The sequence below is a fragment of the Pinus tabuliformis genome, chromosome 8 (assembly GCF_031772625.1).
Source record: "Pinus tabuliformis cultivar Carrire ecotype Pingquan chromosome 8, CPIR1, whole genome shotgun sequence".
Taxonomy (NCBI): Eukaryota; Viridiplantae; Streptophyta; class Pinopsida; order Pinales; family Pinaceae; genus Pinus; species Pinus tabuliformis.
The window spans coordinates 303,954,864-303,980,004 of record NC_142294.1 but is presented as its reverse complement, the minus strand read 5'-3'; the positions used below and the strand labels follow the sequence as shown (position 1 = coordinate 303,980,004).

The 25,141-nt window shown below is 38.5% G+C and overlaps 1 protein-coding gene and 2 pseudogenes across 5 annotated transcripts; 1 reads left to right on the top strand and 2 right to left on the bottom strand.

Annotated features, from left to right (window-relative positions):
* The first annotated feature begins 4,317 nt into the window (after nt 1-4,317).
* On the top strand, nt 4,318-6,701 carry LOC149235337 (uncharacterized). Of its 5 annotated transcripts, none has more exons than XM_089461364.1 (2): nt 4,318-4,680; nt 4,938-6,701. In XM_089461364.1, exon 2 carries the CDS (start codon nt 4,980-4,982, stop codon nt 6,534-6,536), a length of 1,557 nt encoding a protein of 518 aa, XP_089317490.1. In that variant the 5' UTR covers nt 4,318-4,680; nt 4,938-4,979; the 3' UTR covers nt 6,537-6,701. The 5 variants fall into 5 exon arrangements, with proteins under 5 accessions (XP_089317490.1, XP_089317489.1, XP_089317488.1 ...); XM_089461363.1 differs by having other exon boundaries at nt 4,934-6,701; XM_089461362.1 differs by having other exon boundaries at nt 4,318-4,709; nt 4,876-6,701.
* Nucleotides 6,702-18,566: 11,865 nt separating this feature from the next.
* On the bottom strand, nt 18,567-19,363 carry LOC149235336 (tropinone reductase homolog At5g06060 pseudogene; annotated as a pseudogene).
* Nucleotides 19,364-23,926: 4,563 nt separating this feature from the next.
* Nucleotides 23,927-24,723, bottom strand: LOC149235335 (tropinone reductase homolog At5g06060 pseudogene; annotated as a pseudogene).
* Nucleotides 24,724-25,141: the final 418 nt, after the last annotated feature.

Genomic DNA, 25,141 nt, shown 5'->3' with positions numbered 1-25,141 from the left:
AATAAATGAACCCAACACATTCTGGTGTAATCATCAATAAATGTCATGATATATTTATTTCCATTTGCAGAAGGAACAGGCATTGGACCACATAAATCTGAATGAATGAGTTCAAGCTTACTATGTGCTCTTGAATGTGAATCATGAAAAGACTGTTTGCTATGCTTTCCTAGAATGCAAGCATCACATTGCTTATGTTTTCTAGGAATTGTAGGCAAACCAGCAACACCATTTTTCTTTAATAAGCGGAGCCTGTCATAGTTTAAATGTCCAAATCTAGCATGCCATAATAAACTTGATGGAAGTGTACCTTCTTCATGATGAGAAATATATGAGAAATGTTGTGCATGAGCAGAAGTTCCTTGCAGTTAAGAAGTCTTTCTTCTTCTATACCCCTCATGACAAGTGAGTGGTCAGATGCCTTTCTTACCTCAAGCTTGCCATCAAACATATAAATGGAGTGACCTTGCTGGCGGATGTGGACCAGGGACAACAAGTTTCTCTTGAGCTGTGGGAGATATAGAACATGATCCAGAAGAAAGTCTGGAAGACCAGGCAGTTTAAGCCTGATTGTGCCAAGCACTGATGGCTTGATTTTTGACTGATCTGCAAAGTATACTGCTCCATCAACATTGTCAGTGAAATCTTCAAAAAAATCTTTCCTATGAGTCATATGACAGGTTGCTCGTGAATCAAGCAGCCAATCATTTTTCGAAGAAGCAAGTGAAGCATTAAACAAATCTTCATTTACTCCAATGTTACATTGTCCCTCAATATAGTGAGCGGATTCAGGTGCTTTACCTTTGTGTGTGTCATCAGTTTTACCTTTCTGCTGGTTTCTTTTTTGCTCAATATTTTCCCATGGTAGCTTGCATGTAGAAGCATCATGTGATCCATTTCGTTTGCAGCGAATGCAATGCAGATCTGCCTTTTCTCCTTGAGAATGTCTGCCCCCCTGCCTCTGAAGTATCTTCCTCTTCCTCTTCGTCCGCCTCTTCCTCTTGTAGAATCTTGAGCAGGATGCTTTTCTTGATGAGCAAGGAAAACAGTCTCTTAAGAAGATTCAGGGACTATCTTCTTTCCAAAGGCTTTCTCTCTTTCAACAAACTTTTTCACAAGAGAGTCAAATGTTATATCTTTAAGATTTCCATTTGCTTGTAATGACTCAAGATAATTGGAGTAGGTAGGATAGAGTGCTTTGAGAAAGGCAATAAGAGAGATATCCAGCTCAACCTTAGTGGATTTAATATCATGCATTATAGACTTTATTTCAGATGCAAGAGCAAGAGGGTCATTATTTTTCAGTTCAAGAGTGAAGAGTTTAATCATGAGCTGAACAACTTCAAGTGCAGAATGTGTATCATAGAGTTCTTTCAGCTTTTGTAAAGCTTCAAAGGCAGTGGAATAAGATGAAATTTGACGACTTACTTCTTCATTTACAGATGCTGCGATCAATGCATAGGCTTTGCTTTTCTTGTTTTCCCAAATGACAAGTTCTTTATCTGATGTAGGCTGCACAGGGTCTTTGTCTTCTTCTCCGACACACACTCCCTTCCACAACTCATTGTAGATGAGGGTGTGCTTTACCATCCGAGACCATTCAAAATAGTTCTCCTTGCCAGTGAGAACTATTCCGACCATAGAGATGATTGAATGCATTCTGTAAAAAATTACTTCTGCTAAAAAAATTCCTTACGTTACAGCCTTCAAATCCCTCTAATATTTGCTAAAAGCATCAGCATTTCATTGTACTTATCACTGCAATACTACTATGTTTTGAGAAATGCGCAATGGATCACTTCAATATATCACTTCATTCTATTAATATATCACTTCAATATATCAATATATTATGCAATTGAAAAAAATGCGCAAGGGATATATCACTTCAATATATATATCAATGCAAAACGCATAAGGGATATATTACTTCAATATATATCAATGCAAAACTATTATGAAAGCAGCGCAATATGTAAAACTTTTGGATGATACTGCGCGTTTTAATCTTCACTGATTTAGCAGATTGCAGAGACAGTATGCATTTCCTCCTCTTGCGCCGATGATACCATTCACCATATAGTATTTTCACACCTCTGTATATTGACCAGACTTTTTAAAAGAGACAAAATATTATTCAGTCCAGCTTCTTGCAATACTAGGTTCGACCATCGCCGACAGACACCGTTCTCAGGGAAAGTGGCGTTATCTGCTTGAAAGCAGTCATGGATGCTAACACCATAGATGATAATGATGGTCACCAGTACTGTGTGCAATGTGCATCTACATCAATTGTCTTGAAACTATTCATTATCGTCTCTTCTTTGAGCGTAATGACTACGTCACTATGAAATATGATCCACATCCGTTCGGCTCTGCAAAAACAATGTGGCAGGCCAGCGCAACAAAATAACGATAAATTAAAATGGTGTATAAAATGTAAATCTCAATATCGCTTGTTCAGGTCTCACCCCAACCATTACTGTCTCGAGCATCCAAGAGCACCCGTTTGGTAAGCGAGCTCCACAGCTAACGTAACCATGTGTCCACAAGCACATTTACCAGCGCATCCCCACCGTTTTCTGGAACGCACCCCACGGACCGAAGCATCAGCTATCAAAACACGCCATGACAGAGACCATCCATCGATAACCTTTCCATCGTTTCACAGGAATCCATTAATAGCAATCGCTATGATGTTAAAACGGTATGATAAAAACAATGCGCAGTCTCTGTATAGTTTTACAAGAAATGGGACAGAAAAATATCAAATAGCGCAGGCGTTTAAACCAGGTAGTGCGCAGTCTCAGGCGTTCATGTTAGTCAGAGAGCGCAGAGAATCAACATCATTGAGACGCAGGACAGAGACGCTCAAGACAGAGGAGCGCTCAGGACAGAGATAGGAGTTACAACTATTTTTAGAACCTGGGACCTGTGCTCTAATACCATGTCAGGCCAGGGTAACTCCAGAATAAGCAGAAGAAAAACCGATGTGTTATTTCATTAGAGAACTATTGTTTATATACAAAAAGGAGACAGAACAGTTCATCTTCTTGATGACTGTTCACGTTCCAGTTCACCCATCCGTTGAGGATTAGGTGTCAACACAAATAAATCATAATATTAGAATTACAAAAACAATTAATATGATCAAAAAATTTTCCAAGAAAAATTTTGAAAATCGTAACATATTTCCTAGTCTCCTTTACCTATTCCATACCCTCCCATGCAAAAACCATGGCATTATAGATAAATCTCCATTGAAAAAATCATCTGTGTTGCCATCAAATGATGTGCTTTGATTTTGATTTGATTCACAATTCCATAAACTTTTCCACAATTTTATAAACAGTATGAGCGCAATGTAATAGGCTACGAGAGAAAACTTTAGCGAATAAATATTAATAAAAACCCTAAAAAGAGAGATAAAAGCCACCAACGATAAAATATAAATGAACCTTATAAAACTTTAAAATAAATCCATCCGATTTTACATGGAAAATAATGCAACAATTTTATAAACAGTATGAGCAAAGTAATAGGCTACGAGAGAAGACTTCAGCAAATAAATATTAATAAAAAATTTAGCAAATAAATATTAATAAAAACCATAAAGAGCGAGATAAAAGCCACCAACGATAAAATATAAATGAGCCTTATAAAACTTTAAAATAAATCCATCCAATTTTATAAATGAGCCTTATAAAACTTTAAAATAAATCCATCCGATTTTACATAGAAAATAACTTCACACCACAATAGCCACCTTTACATAACAAAAAAAGAGACATTGGCATAAAATATTCTTTAAATGAAACTAAGGATAGTTGAATTGTAATTCTTCCAACCACTCGAGATCGTTTAAAAATATCCAAATTCTTGCCAATCAACCAAATACAAATTCTTGTTTCACTTCATAACTAAGATTTCTATTAAAAGTAGAATGTCAAGAAAAGCATAAATCTAAATTAAGATTAATTTATTAATATTTTTATAAAGGGAAATCTAAAGTAAGAGTATTGTATTAGTATTTTTATAAAGGGGAGAGTAGAATGTGAAAAAAAAAGCATAACATGGGGCACTCAATGATCAAAATCTATGTCGAGGTTGGTGTTGCATAGCTCTTTCTTAAAAGAAATGATGCTCAAAAGGACACGACTTTGTTAAAGATATGACTAGAGGTAAATTTCGCTTCTCCAGCACGATTATTTTACATTGAATTACTATACAATCCTCACGCCACTTTTTGCAAACAGACAAGGGCGTGATTCCTCTTGCACCTGAGTAAGGGAAAGCAAAGTCAGACAGACTGTTACCCACACAAATCATACAGAAAACTTTCAAAGTGGTTTTTCATTTTAATTGGACGAGACGACTGTACAAAGGATTCGGATCCTCGGAATAGCTGTAATACTGCACCGTCTATTTCAACGTTGGATGCCATTGCATCCGCGGCCAGACAACTTAATGACGAAGGAAATCACTTTCTTGCCGTGATTGTTATTATTACTATAAATATAGTTTGCATCAGATGGAACGACAGACAGTATTGAAGAAACCCTCTGTTGAAATGTTGTATTTGTTTTTGCTCGCCATAGACATCCATTAGTTTTGGATTTTGCTTTATTCATCTGGTTTGGTTAGGGGTAGATTTTGTTTACAAAGAGGCACAGCATTCAAGTGAGTAGAGTGGAGTGGAGGTAGAATAGGTATGTTTTTGTAAATTTTAATAGTTAAGCTGTTGTGTAGAGGTGCATCTCTTATTTTATGATGAAAGATTTTATATAATAATTTAGTCTTTGACGCAGAAATAGATTTCTTATTTTACAACCAAAAAAAATTCATACATCAATTCACTTCTCTTTTATTTCACAGCCAAGAATCTCTTATTTGACAACTAAAAATCTCACAGACCAATTTGATATTTGGCTAGGCAGTGAAGATTATTGCTATTTCTATGAAGAGTTTGTAAGAAGGTAATGGCCGGAACTTCCATAAAATTGATCGTCGAAGTGGTGGATGCGCACGATCTGACGCCCAAGGATGGAATCGGTACATCCAGTCCTTATGTTATTGTTGACTTCGCTGGGCAGAGAAGACAAACAGGGATTAAACATAGGGAATTGAATCCAGTTTGGAAAGAAAAACTGGAGTTTGTTCTCAGTGATCTCAATGATATGGCTGAAGAAGAGCTCGAGGTGGAACTCTATAATGATTTGAGCTGTGGAGGTGCTGGACGGAGTGATTTTTTGGGTCGAGTTAAGCTCCAAGGCAACGAGATCCCGGAGATGGTTGACATGTGTGTGCGCTACTTTCCTTTGAAGATGAAAAGCATTTTTCATCCGATTAAGGGAGAACTCGGGCTCAAACTACATTACGTCGAAGAACCCATCCAGCCAACTGGGGAGGAGAAGCCCACAGAACCACCAGCTGAAGCTGTGTCGCTTGGCGAGGAAAAGCACACGGAACCACCGGTTGAAGCTGCGTTGCCTGGCAAGGAGAAGCCCGCAGAACCACCGGCTGAAGCCCCGCAGCTTGGAGAGGCGGATACGGCTCAATCTCCAGGACCCGCAGAGAACGAGCCCCGGGAACCACCATTTGAGGATCCAGCGACCGGAGGGCAAGAAACCCTAGAAAAGCAGCCTGAAATTCCGCAAGAGGAAGTGGAGAAGCTCGTGGAACCGGCGGCCAAAGCTCCGCTTCCTGAGGACGACAAGCCCGCGGGAGAAAAGGATGAAGACTTTATACCTGCAAAAGAAGAGTTAGGGGAAGAAGCTCCTCAAGTGAGTCAGCCGCCAGGGGTTGAGAAGCCCCCAGAACCACCAGTTGAAACTCCGCCAACTGCAGCGGAGAATCTCGTGGAACGGGGGGCCGAAGCTCCGCTTCCTGAGGATGACAAGCAGCCTGGAGAAAAGGATGAAGATTTTCAACCTGCAGAAGAAGAGGTTCCGGAAGAAGCTCCTCAAGTGAGTCAGCCGCCACGAGTGGAGAAGCCCGCAGAACCACCAGTTGAAACTCCGCCAACTGCAGCGGAGAATCTCGTGGAACCGGCGGCCGAAGCTCCGCCTCCTGAGGACGACAAGCCGGCGGGAAAAAAGGATGAAGATTTTCAACGTGCAGAAGAAGAGGTTCCAGAAGAAGCTCCTCATGTGAGTCCACCGCCTGGAGTGGAGAATCCCGCAGAACCACTGGTTGAAACTCCGCCAGCTGGAGTAGAGAAGGTCGCAGAAATTGTGGCTGAAATTCCGGTGCTTGGAGAGGACAGTCCGCGTGACAAACAGTCAGAAACACCACCTCCTTTGGAAGAGGAGCCCAGAGAGCCAGTGTCTGACGAACCCAGAGAACCAGTGTCTGAAGCTCCAATTTCTGGAGAGGAGAGGTTCCCTGAAGGACCAACGGAAGCTCTGCCACTCTCAGAAACGTTCCTTATAATCTGTGCTGTAGGCGTAAGCGCATATTGGGTAATCTGGTTTTGCTACTCTATTTTATCCTTTTTCTTTTGTCTTTTGGAACATATCGTATTTTATTTAATGTAAGTGCATTGTGAGACCTAAAAACCAGTTTGTGTTAAATGCAAGGTGTCTGTAATCAGTAAGTGTGTATAATGTAAATCAGGAAGAATCTAACTGTTAGGGTGGTAGCGTCCCTCATTCAGTTTACCCATCTTTTCCTCAGAATCAATTTGACTATGGATTTAATTATGCAGGGTATACTTTCATTTCCAAGCAAGATTTTAGCTTTATTATATCAATGCTGAAGCATGCTAACTCTGGTATGAAAAAGGAGCCAAATGTGCTCTGTAGTTCTCCATTAAATTCGTGTAATGCACTGCCTTTTAATGATTGAAGTTCGTAAAGGGCATACTGATTTCGGTTCATGTGCGCTCTTTGAATCGGTTTTTGTGGGAATGGATGTAATGGCTCCTTTTCTCTTTCGGCCATGGAATATTTATTGGTTCGTGTAGGAATGGATGTAAAGGATACTTTTCTCTTACGGCCTTTGAATATTTAAAGAAAATAACTATTTTGGATGGTGAAGAATGAAATTTATTACAAGTGTTATTCTCTGGCGGCATTTGAATATTTAAAGAAAATAACTATCTTTTGGTAGGGAAGTAATCAAATTTATGACAAGGGTTTGAGCGGTGGTTTTTTTCAGTTTTAAATCTAAAAATTTAAATGCTTAAATTATTATAATAATTTTTTGGGTTTTTTTTTATTTTATTATAAATATCAAATATTTATGTATTGGGGATGGTTAGTGTTATATCGTTACTTTATTATATTCCAAAATTAATTTAAATTTTGGAATGAGATACAACTATTTAACTCTACCATTGAAGTTAAATTTGATTGACTTCATAGTTATGTAATATAGAATATAAAATAAAATCATATATATCTATATATATATATATATATATATATATATATATACAGTTTGAGTGGGTCTAATGGTTAAGAGCATGTGTTTCCTCCTAAGAGGTTACAGGGTCAAAACCAGAGAGGGGTAGAGTATGGATATACACCAATTTGATATCTGACTTGGCTGTGACCTTAAAAATAGATATTATTATTATTATTACTACTATAAAGCATGTTTAACTTTATTACTTAAATTAAAATTTTCATTTGTAGAATTTTATATTTCCGTACCATCTAAAATTAAAATATATATAATAATTTAACCTTATAATTCAATTAATTCAAAATAATTGAATTAGCAAATTACCATCAACATCCTACTAAAATATAACATAAAACAATATGAAGGCAACTCATTCCACTCACAAATATAAAAAATAATATATATATACACTAAATTATAAAATATAAATATAAATTTATTAAAATATTTTTGAAAAAATAATAATTTGTCATATTAATTAAATAAAGTGATATTATTTCATTTTTTTTCAATATTTTTATTATAATTATATTAAATAGTCAACTTGATGGTTAGGGAGAGAAGACATTATATTATTTTAGTTTAATGAATGTAACATGTGACCACAATGTCTCAAGCGTGAGGCTTGCATTATCTAAAAAGATCAATACATATTTTACCTCGGAGCATTGGAAAAGGGTGTGTTTCAATTGTGAGGGTGATGTGAATGTATGTTGTTAGTAGTGGTCTTAGGCTTTCTTCATCTTGGGAGGCATTTGGTGTGTCCCTGCATCGGTGCATTCCTGGTTGGAGGAATAGGTGGGCTTCAGTTTCGTTAATACTGGCAAATTCAGTGAGGTAGATGTGATCTGGTGTGGGGATCCTAGTGATAGTGTTAGAGCGAGGTATTAGTATACATCTAGTATCCCCTTGTGGGTCTAGGGCCTCGATAATCCTTACTAGTGGTGGCAGAATGGTAATATCATCGTCGGTTTGGATGGAAAGGGATATCTTGGCGAGGACGTCATTCCTAGTGCACATAATCCAGTTTTGGTAAGATTCACATTCCAATTTGGTTTGGTACCTGTGTTTACTACCTTGGAGGTGAATTCTCCACTTCTTGGTTCAAAGCGGTCATCCCTCTCGTCGTTATTTCGCAATGGGTTATAGGGTATGTGTATTTGATTTCTAATGGTTGGTCGATTAGACAATAGAGGAAGCTAAGCCCATGTGTGTGATTTTAAGGAGAGTCTGGCTCTGTGTGAGTGCTGTCGCTTCCTGGGGTAGTATTGCGTTGACACATTGTTTGGTTACTTTGTGGGATTGCAGATATTTTCCTACTCTATAGCTTCAGGCGCTTGTCTTGAATCACACTTGGCGGTGCGTTGGTCATCTCCTCTGCGGGTGTCGAGAGGCTCCTAGTGTAAAATGTTTGAGGGCTTCAATTGGCGAGAAGAGAGACTTTGGAGGTGGCATTTGGTGAGTAGGCATATGGAAATGAAGGGGAGTCAAACTTCTCAAAGTTATATCTTTGCAACCAACCAAAGTAGTGGGGAAAGAATAACTTAAACACTTCTCCCATTATCAATAATTTTTAAAGATAAAAGTTTAATATCAAAATATTACCTTAATATTTTATTTATAACTATTCAATTTAATATATAAGAAATAACACCATGGTAAGTGGTTAATATACGGAACCAAATACTCAGATATGAAGTAAAACATCCCATAGCCACTTTGGTTGTCCTTGTAGAAAAGTAAGATTTGACAGGCTTCAACAACAGTGATCGCCATTAGTATCTCACGCCGGATAGTGTCGATTATAAGAAAAATACAGCCGATGAAAATATTCTCCATTTGCACTCAATTTAAATTAATTATATAAAAAATCATCCAATGAAAGGAATTTTGAATAAAATTTGCAATTTTTAGTTCATAAAAAGATACATAAAATTAATTGTTTATCTATATATATGCTTGATTATGTTTCGATGGTTATAAATCTTTTAATTATGTCTATTTTATTTTCATTTCCAGATTCTATGTCTACTTTATGTTTTGTTGTTGCCGTGAAAAACACCCTCCAAAATTTATCCTACACTTGTATTTTGGAGCCTATTGTGGATCTTGCGATTGACTATTCTATAGTCACTTATAGCTATTATTATTCCTTCAACTTCTTTTTGGACTATAGGTGTTGAAGTCAACTGCTCACGCATGCCGAGTCTGTAATGAATTCATGAGTGCACTTCTCTAGGCAAACTCGACTAAGCCTACCACAATCTATCAAGACTGTGTTTGTGCGATGTTCAATCCATGTCGATAGTCAATGCGCATTGACGTTGACAGTTTCTCAATTCTAGTTGCGTTTGTACTTCTATTTCGGTCACTTTTATGCACCCTTGCTTTTGTGAGTGTCATTTTCATACGTTTGATTTTCGATTTTTCTTTTGCTCACTTTAATTATTTTTTTCTCATGTTATCATCAATCTCCCATGTGTTGTTTCCACTATCATTCACATATCACAAGTGTCATTTGCAGTTTTCTTCGCATGTCACAAGTGTCTTCTTTTGGTGTGGGAACTTGTTATGAAACCAGCTCAAGAAAAGATAGAAAAGATAGATCAACGCCTTAGAATTCAGCCTCTTCAAGGGGGCAACCTCCTTTACATTACATAAATGAACAATTCTTGGACGATTCAAATGACAAAACCTCCTTTCTTTATATAGGAGTCTAAGGAGTCACAATATAATCCAGCCGACCTAACAATAATAATATAAAGCCTCAATAATAACAATAGAGGGATTCTATGGGCACATTAATAACAATATGGGGGCAATGGGGGAACAACAATATAAATAAGGGGTATAACTACAATAGTAATGGGGTAATCACTAGTATTATAGGGACCCAACATGCCCCTCTCCTTCAAAAAAGTGTTGTCCTCAACGCTTGAGTAGTTCTGGATATTTCTGCATAAAATTCTCATCCTCCCATATGGAATCTTCAGCGGATAAGTTCTTCCACTTGATAAGGTACTCTGAAATTGATCGATTTCGTAGATGTCGAGTTCTTGTTTCTATAACTGCTTTTGGTTCCAATATAATTTTTCCTTCCTCCTCAAGTTCTGGCAATATTGTTTGAACTGGAAGCTTGTCGCCTATAACCTTCTTTAAGCATGAAACATGGAAAACTGGGTGCAATCGAGAAGCTGCAGGAAGCTCCAATTTGTATGCCATAGTACCAATCTTTTGCAACACCTTGTACAGACCATAATACTTTGGTGATAATTTATTATCCTTCTTAGCTTGCTTGAGGGACATTTGCTTATATGGTTGTAGCCGTAGGAATACCCAATCACCTACATCAAAACTTCTTTCACTGCGATGTTGATCTGCCTGTTGTTTCATTCTATTCTGTGCCAACACGAGGTTATCCTTTAAGAGTTGGAGGACTTGTTGTTGATGTTCGATGTGATGTTCCACTACCTGAACCTTAGAATTTTCTCTTAAATATGATGTGATGGATGGTGGTTGATACCCATAAAGTGCCATAAATGGGGTCATTTTTGTTGCTGTATGAAAGGAAGTGTTATACCACCATTCAGCTAGAGGCAACCATTTGACCCATTGTGTCTGTTTATCAGATACAAAGCAACGAAGATATCCTTCCAAACATTTGTTTACTATCTCAGTTTGCCCATCAGATTGAGGATGATAAGATGAGCTATGAGCTAACTGAGTACCAAGACAAGAAAATAATTCTGTCCAAAAATTTCCAGTGAAAATGGGATCTCTGTCACTTACAATAATCTTTGGGTTTCCATGTAGCTTTTGAATTGTTTCCATAAATGCAGTAGAAACTGTACTGGCTTTAAATGGATGTGATAATGCACAAAAGTGTGCATACTTGGTAAGTCTGTCAACTACCACCATGATGACACTCTTTCCCTCAGACTTGGGTAAACCTGTGATAAAATCCATTGATACCTCCTCCCAACGTTGGCTTGGAATGGATAAAGGTTGTAATAGACCCGGTGTCTTAATTGTTTCAACTTTATTTTGTTGGCAAACCAAACATTCTGCCACAAACTTTTGAATATCTGATTTAAGGCCATCCCAAAAAAATTCCTTCTTAACCCTGTGGTAAGTTTTTAAAAATCCTGAGTGCCCTCCTAAGGGAGAAGTGTGCAATTCCATAAGAATCTTTTGTTTTAGCTGGGAATTCTTACAGAGGTATAAGCGATCTTTGTACCATAACGAATCATTTTTCCAGCTAAATGTATCAGACGTACTGGAATCTTGTTGTAGCTTTCGAATAAGTGCCCACACTTCTTCGTCATTCTTCCATTCCTCCCTTGCTTCGTTTATCCAATCTGGTTGGATGATAGAAATAGCGCACAACAATGCTTCCACATCCTCATCCTTTCTTGAGAGTGCATCTGCCACCACATTTTGCTTCCCTTTTTTGTAGATGATTTCAAAGTCATAACCCAACATCTTTGTGACCCACTTTTGTTGCTCTTCAGAGGATAATCTTTGTTCTAAAAAGTATTTAAGGCTATCATGATCCGTTTTTACCTTGAAGTGTCTTCCCATTAGGTAGGGTCGCCATTTCTTAAGTGCATGGAGTATTGCCAACATTTCCTTCTCATAAATAGCTTTTCTTAGAAACTTTCCCTTGATTGGACGACTTTCAAAAGCAATGGGTCTTTCATCTTGCATTAGAACAGCACCAATTCCATTTCCTGAAGCATCACATTCCACAATAAAGGTTTTTGTGAAGTCCGGTGTAGCTAAGACCGGTGCTTGGCACATTTCCTCTTTAAGATGTTCAAAGGCCTTTGTTGCTTCCGGAGTCCATGAAAATACATCTTTCTTCAATAATGTCGTTAGAGGTGCTGCTATTCTCCCATAATTCTTAACAAACTTGCGATAATACCCTGTCAACCCAAGAAATCCGCGCAAATGCTTTATGGATGTGGGGACTTTCCATTCCTTAATGGATTTAATTTTGTTAGGGTCTACCGTAACTCCTTCATGAGATACAATATGACCCAAATATTCCACCTCCTCTCCCATAATTCTTAACAAACTTGCGATAATACCCTGTCAACCCAAGAAATCCGCGCAAATGCTTTATGGATGTGGGGATTTTCCATTCCTTAATGGATTTAATTTTGCTAGGGTCTATCGTAACTCCTTCATGAGATACAATATGACCCAAATATTCCACCTCCTGGACTCCAAAAAAACATTTGGATCTTTTGGCATATAATTGTTTCTCCTCCAATAGTTGTAGCACCCTGTCAACATGTTCAACATGATCCTTCCAAGACTTGCTGTAGATAAGTATATCATCAAAAAATACTAACACAAATTTTCTAAGGAATGGTTTGAAAATTGAATTCATCAAACCTTGAAATGTTGAAGGTGCATTGGTAAGGCCAAAAGGCATGACCAAAAATTCATAATGACCCTCATGAGTTCTAAATTTCATTTTCGGAATGTCTTCAATCTTCATTCTGATTTGATGATATCCTGAACGAAGATCCAACTTGGTGAAGTAAATTGATCCATGCAATTCATCCAGTAATTCATCAATGACAGGAATGGGGAACTTATCTTTAATAGTGAGCTTGTTGAGCTCCCTATAATTCAGACACATGCGCCATGATCCATCCTTCTTGTGCACCAATACTACTGGAGCAGAGAAAGAACTTTGACTCGGTTGAATTATACCAGCCTCTAGCATTTCTGCAACCATACGTTCAATTTCACTTTTTTGGACATAGGGATATCTGTACGGCCTGATGTTTGGAGGAACACTTCCTGGAATCAGATGAATAGCATGATCATGATCACGCATAGGTGGGAGACCTTTGGGAGTCTCAAATACCTTGGAATGATTGTCCAGGACTTTTTGGAGATCTGGAGAAATAGATGATTCTAATGTGGAAACATCTAGCGAACATAATTGTGCAATTACACCCTTTTCTCCTTTTTTAGAAGCTTTGTCATACCATTAGAGCTGATTATCTTTCCTGGTTTCCCTGCAATACCCCTTAATTCAACTTCCTTTCCTTCCGTAGAAAATTTGATGAAAAGTTCTTGAAAATTAAAAGCTATTGTACCCAAGGATTGTAGCCATTGGACTCCTAGTACAACATCAGCACCTCCCATTGGAATGGAAAGCATTGGGCTAGTCAATACATATTCTCCCATGGATAGCTTGATATTATGGCACTTTCCAGAGCAATTTATTGTTCCTCCATTTGCAATCATCACTTGACACTCTGGTGCTGGATATAGGAAGCAATTCAATTCTTTTGCTACCCTACAATGAATAAAATTGTGGGTGCTTCCTGAATCAATCAACACTATTACCTTTTTCTTCTTGATTTGTCCTTCTATCTTGATGGTTTGAGGAGTGGTAATTCCCACCAATGCATTACAAGATATGGTCGGATTTATTTGTTCTTCATCTAGGCTTTGTTCCTGGAGCATATCCTATTCTTTTGACCTTTCTTGCTCCTTTTCTTCTTCCTCTTCACAATCTATGTAGAATAATTTCTTCTCAGCACACTTATGACCTTTAGTGTATTTGCTATCACAACTATAACAAAGCCCTTTTGCTCTTTTTTCTTCCAATTGTTGTGGTGTCAACCTTATAGGTTGTGGAAGACTAGGGGCAACTGAACTTCCGTCTTTATAGTTGTGAGTGGTATGCTTCTTGTTTGCCATAATTTTGCTTTCCATTTTTCTTGCTAACCTGAATGCCTTCTCTAATGAATCAGGTTCCACATCATGTTGGATATTATCCTTTAAAGACCCTATGAACACATCAATCCTATGCTCCTCTGGAATATCTTTTACCCTTATGTTCAATTTTTGGAACTCCTCAATGTGCTCCATTATTGAACCCTTTTGTTTGAGACTTATCAATTGGCTAAAAAAAGTGTTGCTTTTTGTATCCTCATAATGTGCTATCAATTCTTCCGTAAAAATTTCCCAAGTGATAAATTGTTTACGAGAGCAAAGCCATTGATACCATACAAACTGATTTGGTTCCAAATATAAATTTGCCATACATACCTTTTGTGTGTTTTGCACATTATTGAGATCGAAGAACTGCTCCATCTGTAATATCCATGTGGCGGGATCCTTGCCATCAAACTTCCTCATATCGATTTTTGGAATATGGTGGGTCTTCGATCCAACATTAGAGTCTATGGAATCATGATTAACATTTCTTTTGTTCACATCATGAGTTTCCTTTACAACCTTTTCACCATTAGTAAGTATTTCTTGTAGAAAATTTGTCAAATCTGTCTTCAAACCTGCCATGTCTGTCTTCAAATTTGTCCTCAAATCTGCCTTCAGATCATCCATCTTAGCTTCCATGCCCTTTATATTAGATTCCACGCCATTTATCTTAGCATCTGTTAGCTTTTGTGAGCGTGACATTTGTTGCACTTGTTCTTGTAATTTTGATATATCATGTAGCATTTCTTCCTCTTCTTCATGAGTCATGCTAGAGCTTTCAGGTTCCTTACTAGGTGTTTGCATTTTCTTTCCTTGGGGCATCAGTTACCGATAATAATACTTTACTATGCCCTTTGAATTCCTTCAAACCAAGCTTATGCAAAAATTAAAAAAAAAAAAAACTACACATCTTTTTTTTCTTTGTAGACGCCTGATATTGAATCTGATGTATCTCTGTAATTTCGAATCATCCAGTTCTGAAATTTTGACTTGTAGTAGCCTTCTATGTCCTCTTTCCAATGCCACTAGTCTGATCCAAATTGGATTCTCCAAGAAAGAGTTATGTACAATCTCCCACAGTGACCTGATTATAGACTAGTTCAGTATAGCGAACTTGTATGAAGTGCCACGTGTCACTGTTTCAACCTTTGAATTTGAAAAATATAAAAAAGAAAACTACATTCCGTCCTCTTTCTGTACCATCTTACGCAATTTCAATCCGATGCTCAGAAAGAAAGTTATGACGATTTTCCCCAGGTCACCTGTTTTGAGTGTAATTCAGGAGTCTGCAAAAAGACCAACTTCCTCAGATCATATCTCCGAAAATATCGCGCGAAAAGCTCTGAAATTTTGACCCAAGGTTCCGCGCAATTTATTCTCAAATGGGTTTTTTTTTCGACTTCTGAAACATCACAGAAAAAAAGTTATAGCGACAATTCCACGATGACCTGTTTGGAGCAGCGAAACCCTATAATCCAAAGCTCTGATACCAAATGTTATGAAACCAGCTCAAGAAAAGATAGAAAAGATAGATCAACGCCTTAGAATTCAGCCTCTTCGAGGGGGCAACCTCCTTTACATTACATAAATGAACAATTCTTGGATGATTCAAATGACAAAACCTCCTTTCTATATATAGGAGTCTAAGGAGTCACAATATAATCCAGCCGACCTAACAATAATAATATAAAGCCACAAAAATAACAATAGAGGGATTCTATGGGCACATTAATAACAATATGGGGGCAATGGGGGCACAAAAATATAAATAAGGGGTATAACTACAATAGTAATGGGGTAATCACTAGTATTATAGGGACCCAACAGAACTGTCGTTTATCACATAAAGTGGATTTTTGGCTTGTTTTAATGGGCAATATTTGTGATAATGAGTTTCTCTTATCAGGTAGACATGTTTGACACTCATTTCCAAATTTTCAAGCATTGTCACACAAGTCTCATTGCTTTTGTTGCAAAGTGTATCTTTTGTGTTGCACTTGGTAGGAGTTGTCGTAATGTTGTTGGATTGAGGAAGGTATGTTGTTCGTATGTTCTCAGTGTTCCTTGTCATGTCTTCATGTGATATAAGTGTGTGATCATGATAAAAGTCTCTCTCTTTCTCATCTGAATCTCATTGATCGAACACTTAGTGCAACTGGGGAAACTCCCAGACCGAGCCACTCAGCTTGATTCTTCCTAGATTGAACTACGTATTGCGCGGTCCCATCCCTCAAGAAACACCCTTGTCCCTTAAAACTGCACAATGTGCAGTTTCTGCCTTACAGGACTTCGCATTACACAATCACAGTGCTGATGCTCAACCTCTAATCTCCAAAACTGTGCAATCTCTCTCTCCTTCCTAGTCAGAACTGCGCATTGCACAGTCTGAAGGCTCAGGCCTTAGCCTTGATCTCCTAAACTGTGTAATTGGGAAGTCGTCGACCTCATCTTCCTTCTAGAACTGCGTAATAGGATGAATAAGTGCTCAAACCCTTGGCCTGGCTCAATGAGCTCCTAAACTATGAAATCTTCTTCCTCATTCTAGCCTAAACTACATATTGCATAGTCTCAAGGCTCAATCCTAACCCCTCAATGCCCGAGTTGCGTAATTCCATAGTCACTGATCTTTTCCATCATTGTGTCACCCGGTTTGGTGTTAGTTAGTGGATCATCATGCAACATCTTAGACTAGGGGTTTGTTGGACTAATGTCATCTTGTCATGAGTTAATTGCAGATACAGGTTCTCTATCATACCATGACATGATGATGCTGAAGAAGATGGAGAAGGATACTGTTATCACAAAATCAGTACTAAGGGCTGCAGCCAAGCAAGATTTCATGTAACTCTTTCAACCAGACTTTAGACCAAGGATTAGCCTCCTTGATCAGAGAGGGCTCTCTCACAGACTTTTGATAAAAATCAATCACAACAACAGATGGCTAACTCTTTACAAATTCGTGAAAACAAAGCTGGTTGAACACATATCAAATTGGTCTTCATTGGGCTATGGAGTCTTACACATTTAATAAACAAAAGCACAGTCATTTCATGGAAGTCAAGGCTCTTTGCATTAGATGTTCAAACATATCTCACACAAACCACAGCTTGCCAAACATACAGGAAGTCAGAGCATTAGAAATGAATTCTGAGTGATTATGTTATAACAAGGCTGTAAAAGAACATATAAGAGAAAACACCACCATCATATTTGAACAAAATAATCCATTGAGAATCTTGAGAAGAAACAACCACTGTTTTACTATTACTGTAACAAGTCTTTACATTGGCCCAAATAACTCTGTTTTTGTATAAAATGTCCAACCCCTATTACATCCTAATCTGATCCCTTTATAGGAATCTATTCCTCTCTCTCTAGAATGGGCTCGAAGGCCCTATTAACTACTCCTACATGCTATTTAACTAATTCATTAATTACAAACATGCTGAGCTGTAATTACACAAAATCCTAATCAAACTAAAACACTAATTCCATTCTCCTCGTATGCTTGATTCTTCTTGGATCCTTGACAGCTATCCTCCTTCAGTTAGGCTGAGATGGCTGAGCTAAAGATGCAAGGAACGCTGACTTTGGATGCTTGAAAGCGCTGATGGCTCATTAATTGACCAAAAGATGTGCTCTATTTTAACGGTCTCTGTCTCCCAACATTCTCCGAAAGTGTAGCAGCATGTTCCCAAATCTTTTAATAACCCCAGGTATGGAATGCTGCCATGTTTCTGATGTGCTGTAGGTGGTATTGATAGACAGGTGTTTCTCTTCCTCAACTCCCGCTCACAGTATCACAATAGCTGCTCTGCGCTTAAAATCATCACCTACAGCAGTTTCGTAGCGCGCTACGAAACTGCTGTGTAATTAAAAAAAACATAGTTTACCTCTAAACTCCTCACAAAATTGAATAGCTGCTGTTTACTAAGCTTCACGGTTGCCATTTGAAGGATACTGCCATCGTAGACAAACCCACTGGTTGCAGTTGTTGCTATTGGTCATTATGTAAAAAACTACCCTGTTGGTGGCTTCCTTTAGATATGCTTGTTGATGTGTTGCTTTCAGCAGATGAGTCATAACAAGTCTCAGTTTGTGCCTTGATTTTTTCAAGTGAAGCTTTCTTACAGGATATAGTATCTGAAGGTTGGGAGATTTATTTTGAGAAACTTCTCCAGTTTCCATGTCTCGAAAGGAGGTAATGATTGCTTCCAACTCCACTGCGTCCATTACAGTCCCCCCATCACCTTCATATTCAGACCCAACATTTAGTAATTTGTCTCTGCTTGGCTCTCCTGTACAAACGGGTGCTCCAAAAGTGCAGGTCAATTCAATCTATTCTGTGAAACCTTGTTCAAAAGACCCTTGGTATTTTAGAAAAACACAATACTAAGCCTTACTTTCTGGTCTCATATATAGAAACCGTTTACTGTCATTCCTCCATCAACGGAAATAACCTAACCAGTAATATATGAAGCTGCAGGTAGGCAAAGAAAAGCTACGAGGGATGAAACTTCATGAAGCTCAGCAAGACGCTTTAAAGGAGTACGATCAAGTATCTTTTCTACAAACTCTTTGTGTTCCAAGAGCTTCTCCACGAGTGATGTTTTGGTATACCATGGTGCCACACAATTAACACGTATGTTGTCACTTGCCCACTCACATGCAAGATTCTTTGTGAGTTGGTTCATTGCTCCTTTGCTGGCGGCATATATGGTACCAGAGAAAATAACTACAACACCAGCAACAGATGAAATGAAAACAACGCTTCCCTTTTCTGATGCTCTTAGTAGAGGATGTGACAGCTGAGATGGATGACAAGCTGATTCAAAGTTGGTAGACATAAGAAATGAGAAATCCTCAGCTGTATAACCCATAATGGGCTTCCTCATATTTGTACCAACATTATTAATCCACATATTGAGTTTCCCATTGCAAAACGAATAACATTTTCAATCAGCTCCTCTCATGCTGAACGAGATGATAAATCACAGACTGTACCATCAACCTGCAGCCCAGATTCCTTCCACTGAGTCAAACATTCATTAAAATCCTTCTCTGCATGCGAACATGTATAAACAGCAGCTCCTAAACTAGTTAATTTCTCCACAACAGCACGTCCAATTTCTTTTGTACCGCCAGTGACTAGGGCCGTCATGCCTTGCAGCGACCACCTCTGTTGTCTGCTACTTAAACTCTTCCCCATCCTACTCTATGTGCATGAAAAAATACAACCCAACTTTGCAAAACACTTGATGAAATGAGTTCTCGGGATCCTATCTATTATCTCCTGGGCGCGCAGCAACAGACAAATTCAAGACATCTACTGTATAATTGTATGGTTGTTCGCGTATTAGTTCAGGAGTCATATAAAGCAGGGTCCCTTTGATTGAACGAATCACCATCGTATTGCAAGACATAGCTCTTGCAAATCCAAAAGTCGCAAAGCTTGACAACACCTCCAGCACCATATGAGACCAAATTCAGAAAATCTGAAACAACTTCATTAGGATCCCCGGTAACTGCAACTCATAGACAACTCTGATTTTTCAAGAATCATCTTGTGAGCAACGCTCAAGCGTCCCGCATATGAATCGAAGAGCTCTCAAACACACTAACAGTTACTTGTAAATCCTCTCCAAAGTTTGGAGTTGACAAATACGATTCTGTTGGCTCCGGAGAATAAAATTGCAGGCCCTTTCTTATGCGCTCCTTAACCCATACAAAGCAGGATCTGACTTCATTATTTTGTTCATACCTTGGGCCAAAAGAGGCGGCTTTGAACCAGGAAAGAAATTACCAAATGCAGAATGTAAATTGTAAGCAAGATCGATTGCAATCATAACACCAGTGGGTGATGAATAAATAAACATATTATCTGTTGTAAAGTCTAAGAATTTAGCTCTCGTACACCGTTCATGGTCATGAGGATCTAATCTATCATGATACCGATTATGTGGACACATATAGATCAACCAAACAGGCAAACCTATCTGCTGCAGTGCCATTTGTATTTATCAATTATGTTCATGCAAACGGCCTGGAATTGCGGTTTCTATTGAGAAGCGCATTATGTCCACTTTATGACCACCGCAACCCTTTGCTTGTACAACTGTCAACCGTTTCTTTGCAAGCACCCATATTTTAATCTATTGCATTACCGCCAATCTTGGAACATGAGTAATACAGAAAGGTAGCTCATTTCCATTCCTTACATAACGATATTTCCCTGGTAATTTTAGCAGAAAATGTTGACCGAATGCTCTCCCTTTCCTGGAATGTCTTGCTAAAAATCTTGATCTTAGAAGTATTTTCTCGAACTGCATATTCTCCATCTGAGGCCCAAACAAATTTGAGTACAGATCCAAAAGATCTATTCCTTCATGCCAGTGTTATATAAATTATGTATTCACCATCACCACATACAACAACAAATCTTCCATTTGGATTAATATTAGCAAAGGGGATCTAAATTTTCCCATAAAGACCCTTCAAACGAGAACGGAATTTGGAGGACAACAGTCAGTCTGGAGCGGAGTTCTTTGAGAAAGACATTGGATATATCCACATTATCAATAAATGTTTTCCCATCAGAGATTGGAGTAAGACGAAATATATCATTAAGGACACTAGACCTGTTCTTCCAGCTATTCCAACCTGCTCAGTCATGCTGAAGATGTCCCTGCTCAGCGAATCCCCAATTTCGTAGCGCTGCCAGTGCAAGATCAGTGTTTCCGCTACGAAATCACTAAAACAGGTGGCGCTGCGAAACTGCTAAAGGATTCATGCGCTGCAAAAACACTTTGCCCTTAAGCTAAACTGAAAAATTTTTTGCAACACTATTTTCAGTGATAACAGTGGCTCCACTTGGGATAGTGTGCCCTTGTGGTACTCTAAGAACTCGCAGGTCCAGTGCCTTATCCGTTTATGACAAACAGAAATTTGCTTGACAAGCATGACTGTAGGAGAAAGAAAGCTACATGTACTGAAAAAAGAAATGCTCAGTTAACCTTGAGCTTATTTGCATTTACCTCTACCTACCTACCCTAACCATTTCAACTTTTTTTCTGCTCAATCAATATGAAATTTCCAATGTAGCCAATCCTCTGCTTTATCTGATATTTGATTTCTTTGACCGCATTGGAGTTCAGAGCCAATCTGACAGTGTGATGACCGCTGCCACTGAAATTGTTTCTGATCTTCTTTGAAAAACTGAAATACTGGAGAGTAAAACTCTTCCATGTAATCAGCTACCGGATCCCAAAATACATGATCAGCTTGGTTCTCCTTGTAACTTTCCAGCTGTGCAAACTAATCTTCAACCACAGTGTTCAGTTCCTCCATCGTGAAAGAGAAAGGAACCAGCATAGGCTCCTTGCGTTCTGCCATAGAAAGCTTCTGAGAATAATGATCATGATCATGAAAACTGTATGCCTGAATTTGTCCTTCTAAACCTTCAATTTCTTTTTCAAGGTCCTCAGCAAATTCATCCAAAAATCTCATCCTATCCTCTGCCTTGCAGTCAAAAGATTTTAGATATGAGGATAATGACAAAGAAAAATTTTCATTTGTTTCTTCTTTACTATGATCATCATTCCATTGTTTGAAACCTTCAACTGAGGGAGAGTCTGCCACCAACTCTGACCTATCTATCCATTCCTCCAAAAACATGAGCCAAAGGTCTTGAAATGACTTAATGGATTTGGCAGGCAAGCATTGAACCCACTGTTTGCACTTTCCTTGAAGTGAATCATAGAATAACCTTATACAAACATCCTCATGTTTAACTCTCAGAAGCTCTAAAAATTCACAAAAATCTGATATATGATTCAAGGTTAAACTCAAATCTTCTCCGTTGTATTTGGGACCATTCCTTAGAAAATATGCATCCTTGGGAAAATGATTTGGAAAACCATGAATTCCTGAGAAATCTATGCATGCATACCTTGAACAAAGAATGGCAGCTTCTAGGTCCTTCATAACTCCAGTGGAATCACCATAAATGTATAAACCTTGAATTCTTCAACAATGGAGTCGCCAAGGTAGTTTTGCAGCCTCGAAAATCATTTTGAACTCCTGCTACCTTCAGAAATCCAATCTTCAAATTACGGGAGAGAGTAAGCTTCAGGCTCCCGGCAGACGCACCAAAATGTTATCACAAAATCAGTACTAAGGGCTGCAGCCAAGCAAGATTTCATGTAACTCTTTCAACCAGACTTTAGACCAAGGATTAGCCTCCTTGATCAGAGAGGGCTCTCTCACAGACTTTTGATAAAAATCAATCACAACAACAGATGGCTAACTCTTTACAAATTCATGAAAACAAAGCTGGTTGAACACATATCAAATTGGTCTTCATTGGGCTATGGAGTCTTACACATTTAATAAACAAAAGCACAGTCATTTCATGGAAGTCAAGGCTCTTTGCATTAGATGTTCAAACATATCTCACACAAACCACAGCTTGCCAAACATACAGGAAGTCAGAGCATTAGAAATGAATTCTGAGTGATTATGTTATAACAAGGCTGTAAAAGAACATATAAGAGAAAACACCACCATCATATTTGAACAAAATAATCCATTGAGAATCTTGAGAAGAAACAACCACTGTTTTACTATTACTGTAACAAGTCTTTACATTGGCCCAAATAACTCTGTTTTTGTATAAAATGTCCAACCCCTATTACATCCTAATCTGATCCCTTTATAGGAATTTATTCCTCACTCTCTAGAATGGGCTCAAAGGCCCTATTAACTACTCCTACATGCTATTTAACTAATTCATTAATTACAAACATGCTGAGCTGTAATTACACAAAATCCTAATCAAACTAAAACACTAATTCCATTCTCCTCGTATGCTTGATTCTTCTTGGATCCTTGACAGCTGTCCTCCTTCAGTTAGGCTGAGATGGCTGAGCTAAAGATGCAAGGAACGCTGACTTTGGATGCTTGAAAGCGCTGATGGCTCATTAATTGACCAAAAGATGTGCTCTATTTTAACGGTCTCTGTCTCCCAACATTCTCCGAAAGTGTAGCAGCATGTTCCCAGATCTTTTAATAACCCCAGGTATGGAATGCTGCCATGTTTCTGATGTGTTGTAGGTGGTATTGATAGACAGGTGTTTCTCTTCCTCAACTCCCGCTCACAGTATCACAATAGCTGCTCTGCGCTTAAAATCATCACCTACAGCAGTTTCGTAGCGCGCTACGAAACTGCTGTGTAATTAAAAAAAACACAGTTTACCTCTAAACTCCTCACAAAATTGAATAGCTGCTGTTTACTAAGCTTCACGGTTGCCATTTGAAGGATACTGCCATCGTAGACAAACCCACTGGTTGCAGCTGTTGCTATTGGTCATTATGTAAAAAACTACCCTGTTGGTGGCTTCCTTTAGATATGCTTGTTGATGTGTTGCTTTCAGCAAATGAGTCATAACAAGTCTCAGTTTGTGCCTTGATTTTTTCAAGTGAAGCTTTCTTACAGGATATAGTATCTGAAGGTTGGGAGATTTATTTTGAGAAACTTCTCCAGTTTCCATGTCACGAAAGGAGGTAATGATTGCTTCCAACTCCACTACGTCCATTACAGTCCCCCCATCACCTTCATATTCAGACCCAACATTTAGTAATTTGTCTCTGCTTGGCTCTCCTGTACAAACGGGTGCTCCAAAAGTGCAGGTCAATTCAATCTATTCTGTGAAACCTTGTTCAAAAGACCCTTGGTATTTTAGAAAAACACAATACTAAGCCTTACTTTCTGGTCTCATATATAGAAACCGTTTACTGTCATTCCTCCATCAACGGAAATAACCTGACCAGTAATATATGAAGCTGTAGGTAGGCAAAGAAAAGCTACGAGGGATGAAACTTCATGAAGCTCAGCAAGACGCTTTAAAGGAGTACGATCAAGTATCTTTTCTACAAACTCTTTGTCTTCCAAGAGCTTCTCCACGAGTGATGTTTTGGTATACCATGGTGCCACACAGTTAACACGTATGTTGTCACTTGCCCACTCACATGTAAGATTCTTTGTGAGTTGGTTCATTGCTCCTTTGCTGGCGGCATATATGGTACCAGAGAAAATAACTACAACACCAGCAACAGATGAAATGAAAACAACGCTTCCCTTTTCTGATGCTTTTAGTAGAGGATGTGACAGCTGAGATGGATGACAAGCTGATTCAAAGTTGGTAGACATAAGAAATGAGAAATCCTCAGCTGTATAACCCATAATGGGCTTCCTCATATTTGTACCAACATTATTAATCCACATATTGAGTTTCCCATTGCAAAACGAATAACATTTTCAATCAGCTCCTCTCATGCTGAACGAGATGATAAATCACAGACTGTACCATCAACCTGCAGCCCAGATTCCTTCCACTGAGTCAAACATTCATTAAAATCCTTCTCTGCATGCGAACATGTATAAACAGCAGCTCCTAAACTAGTTAATTTCTCCACAACAACACGTCCAATTTCTTTTGTACCGCCAGCGACTAGGGCCGTCATGCCTTGCAGCGACCACCTCTGTTGTCTGCTACTTAAACTCTTCCCCATCCTACTCTATGTGCATGAAAAAATACAACCCAACTTTGTAAAACACTTGATGAAATGAGTTCTCGGGATCCTATCTATTATCTCCTGGGCGCGCAGCAACGGACAAATTTAGGACATCTACTGTATAATTGTATGGTTGTTCGCGTATTAGTTCAGGAGTCATATAAAGCAGGGTCCCTTTGATTGAACGAAGCACCATCGTATTGCAAGACATAGCTCTTGCAAATCCAAAAGTCGCAAAGCTTGACAACACCTCCAGCACCATATGAGACCAAATTCAGAAAATCTGAAACAACTTCATTAGGATCCCCGGTAACTGCAACTCATAGACAACTCTGATTTTTCGAGAATCATCTTGTGAGCAACGCTCAAGCGTCCCGCATATGAATCGAAGAGCTCTCAAACACACTAACAGTTA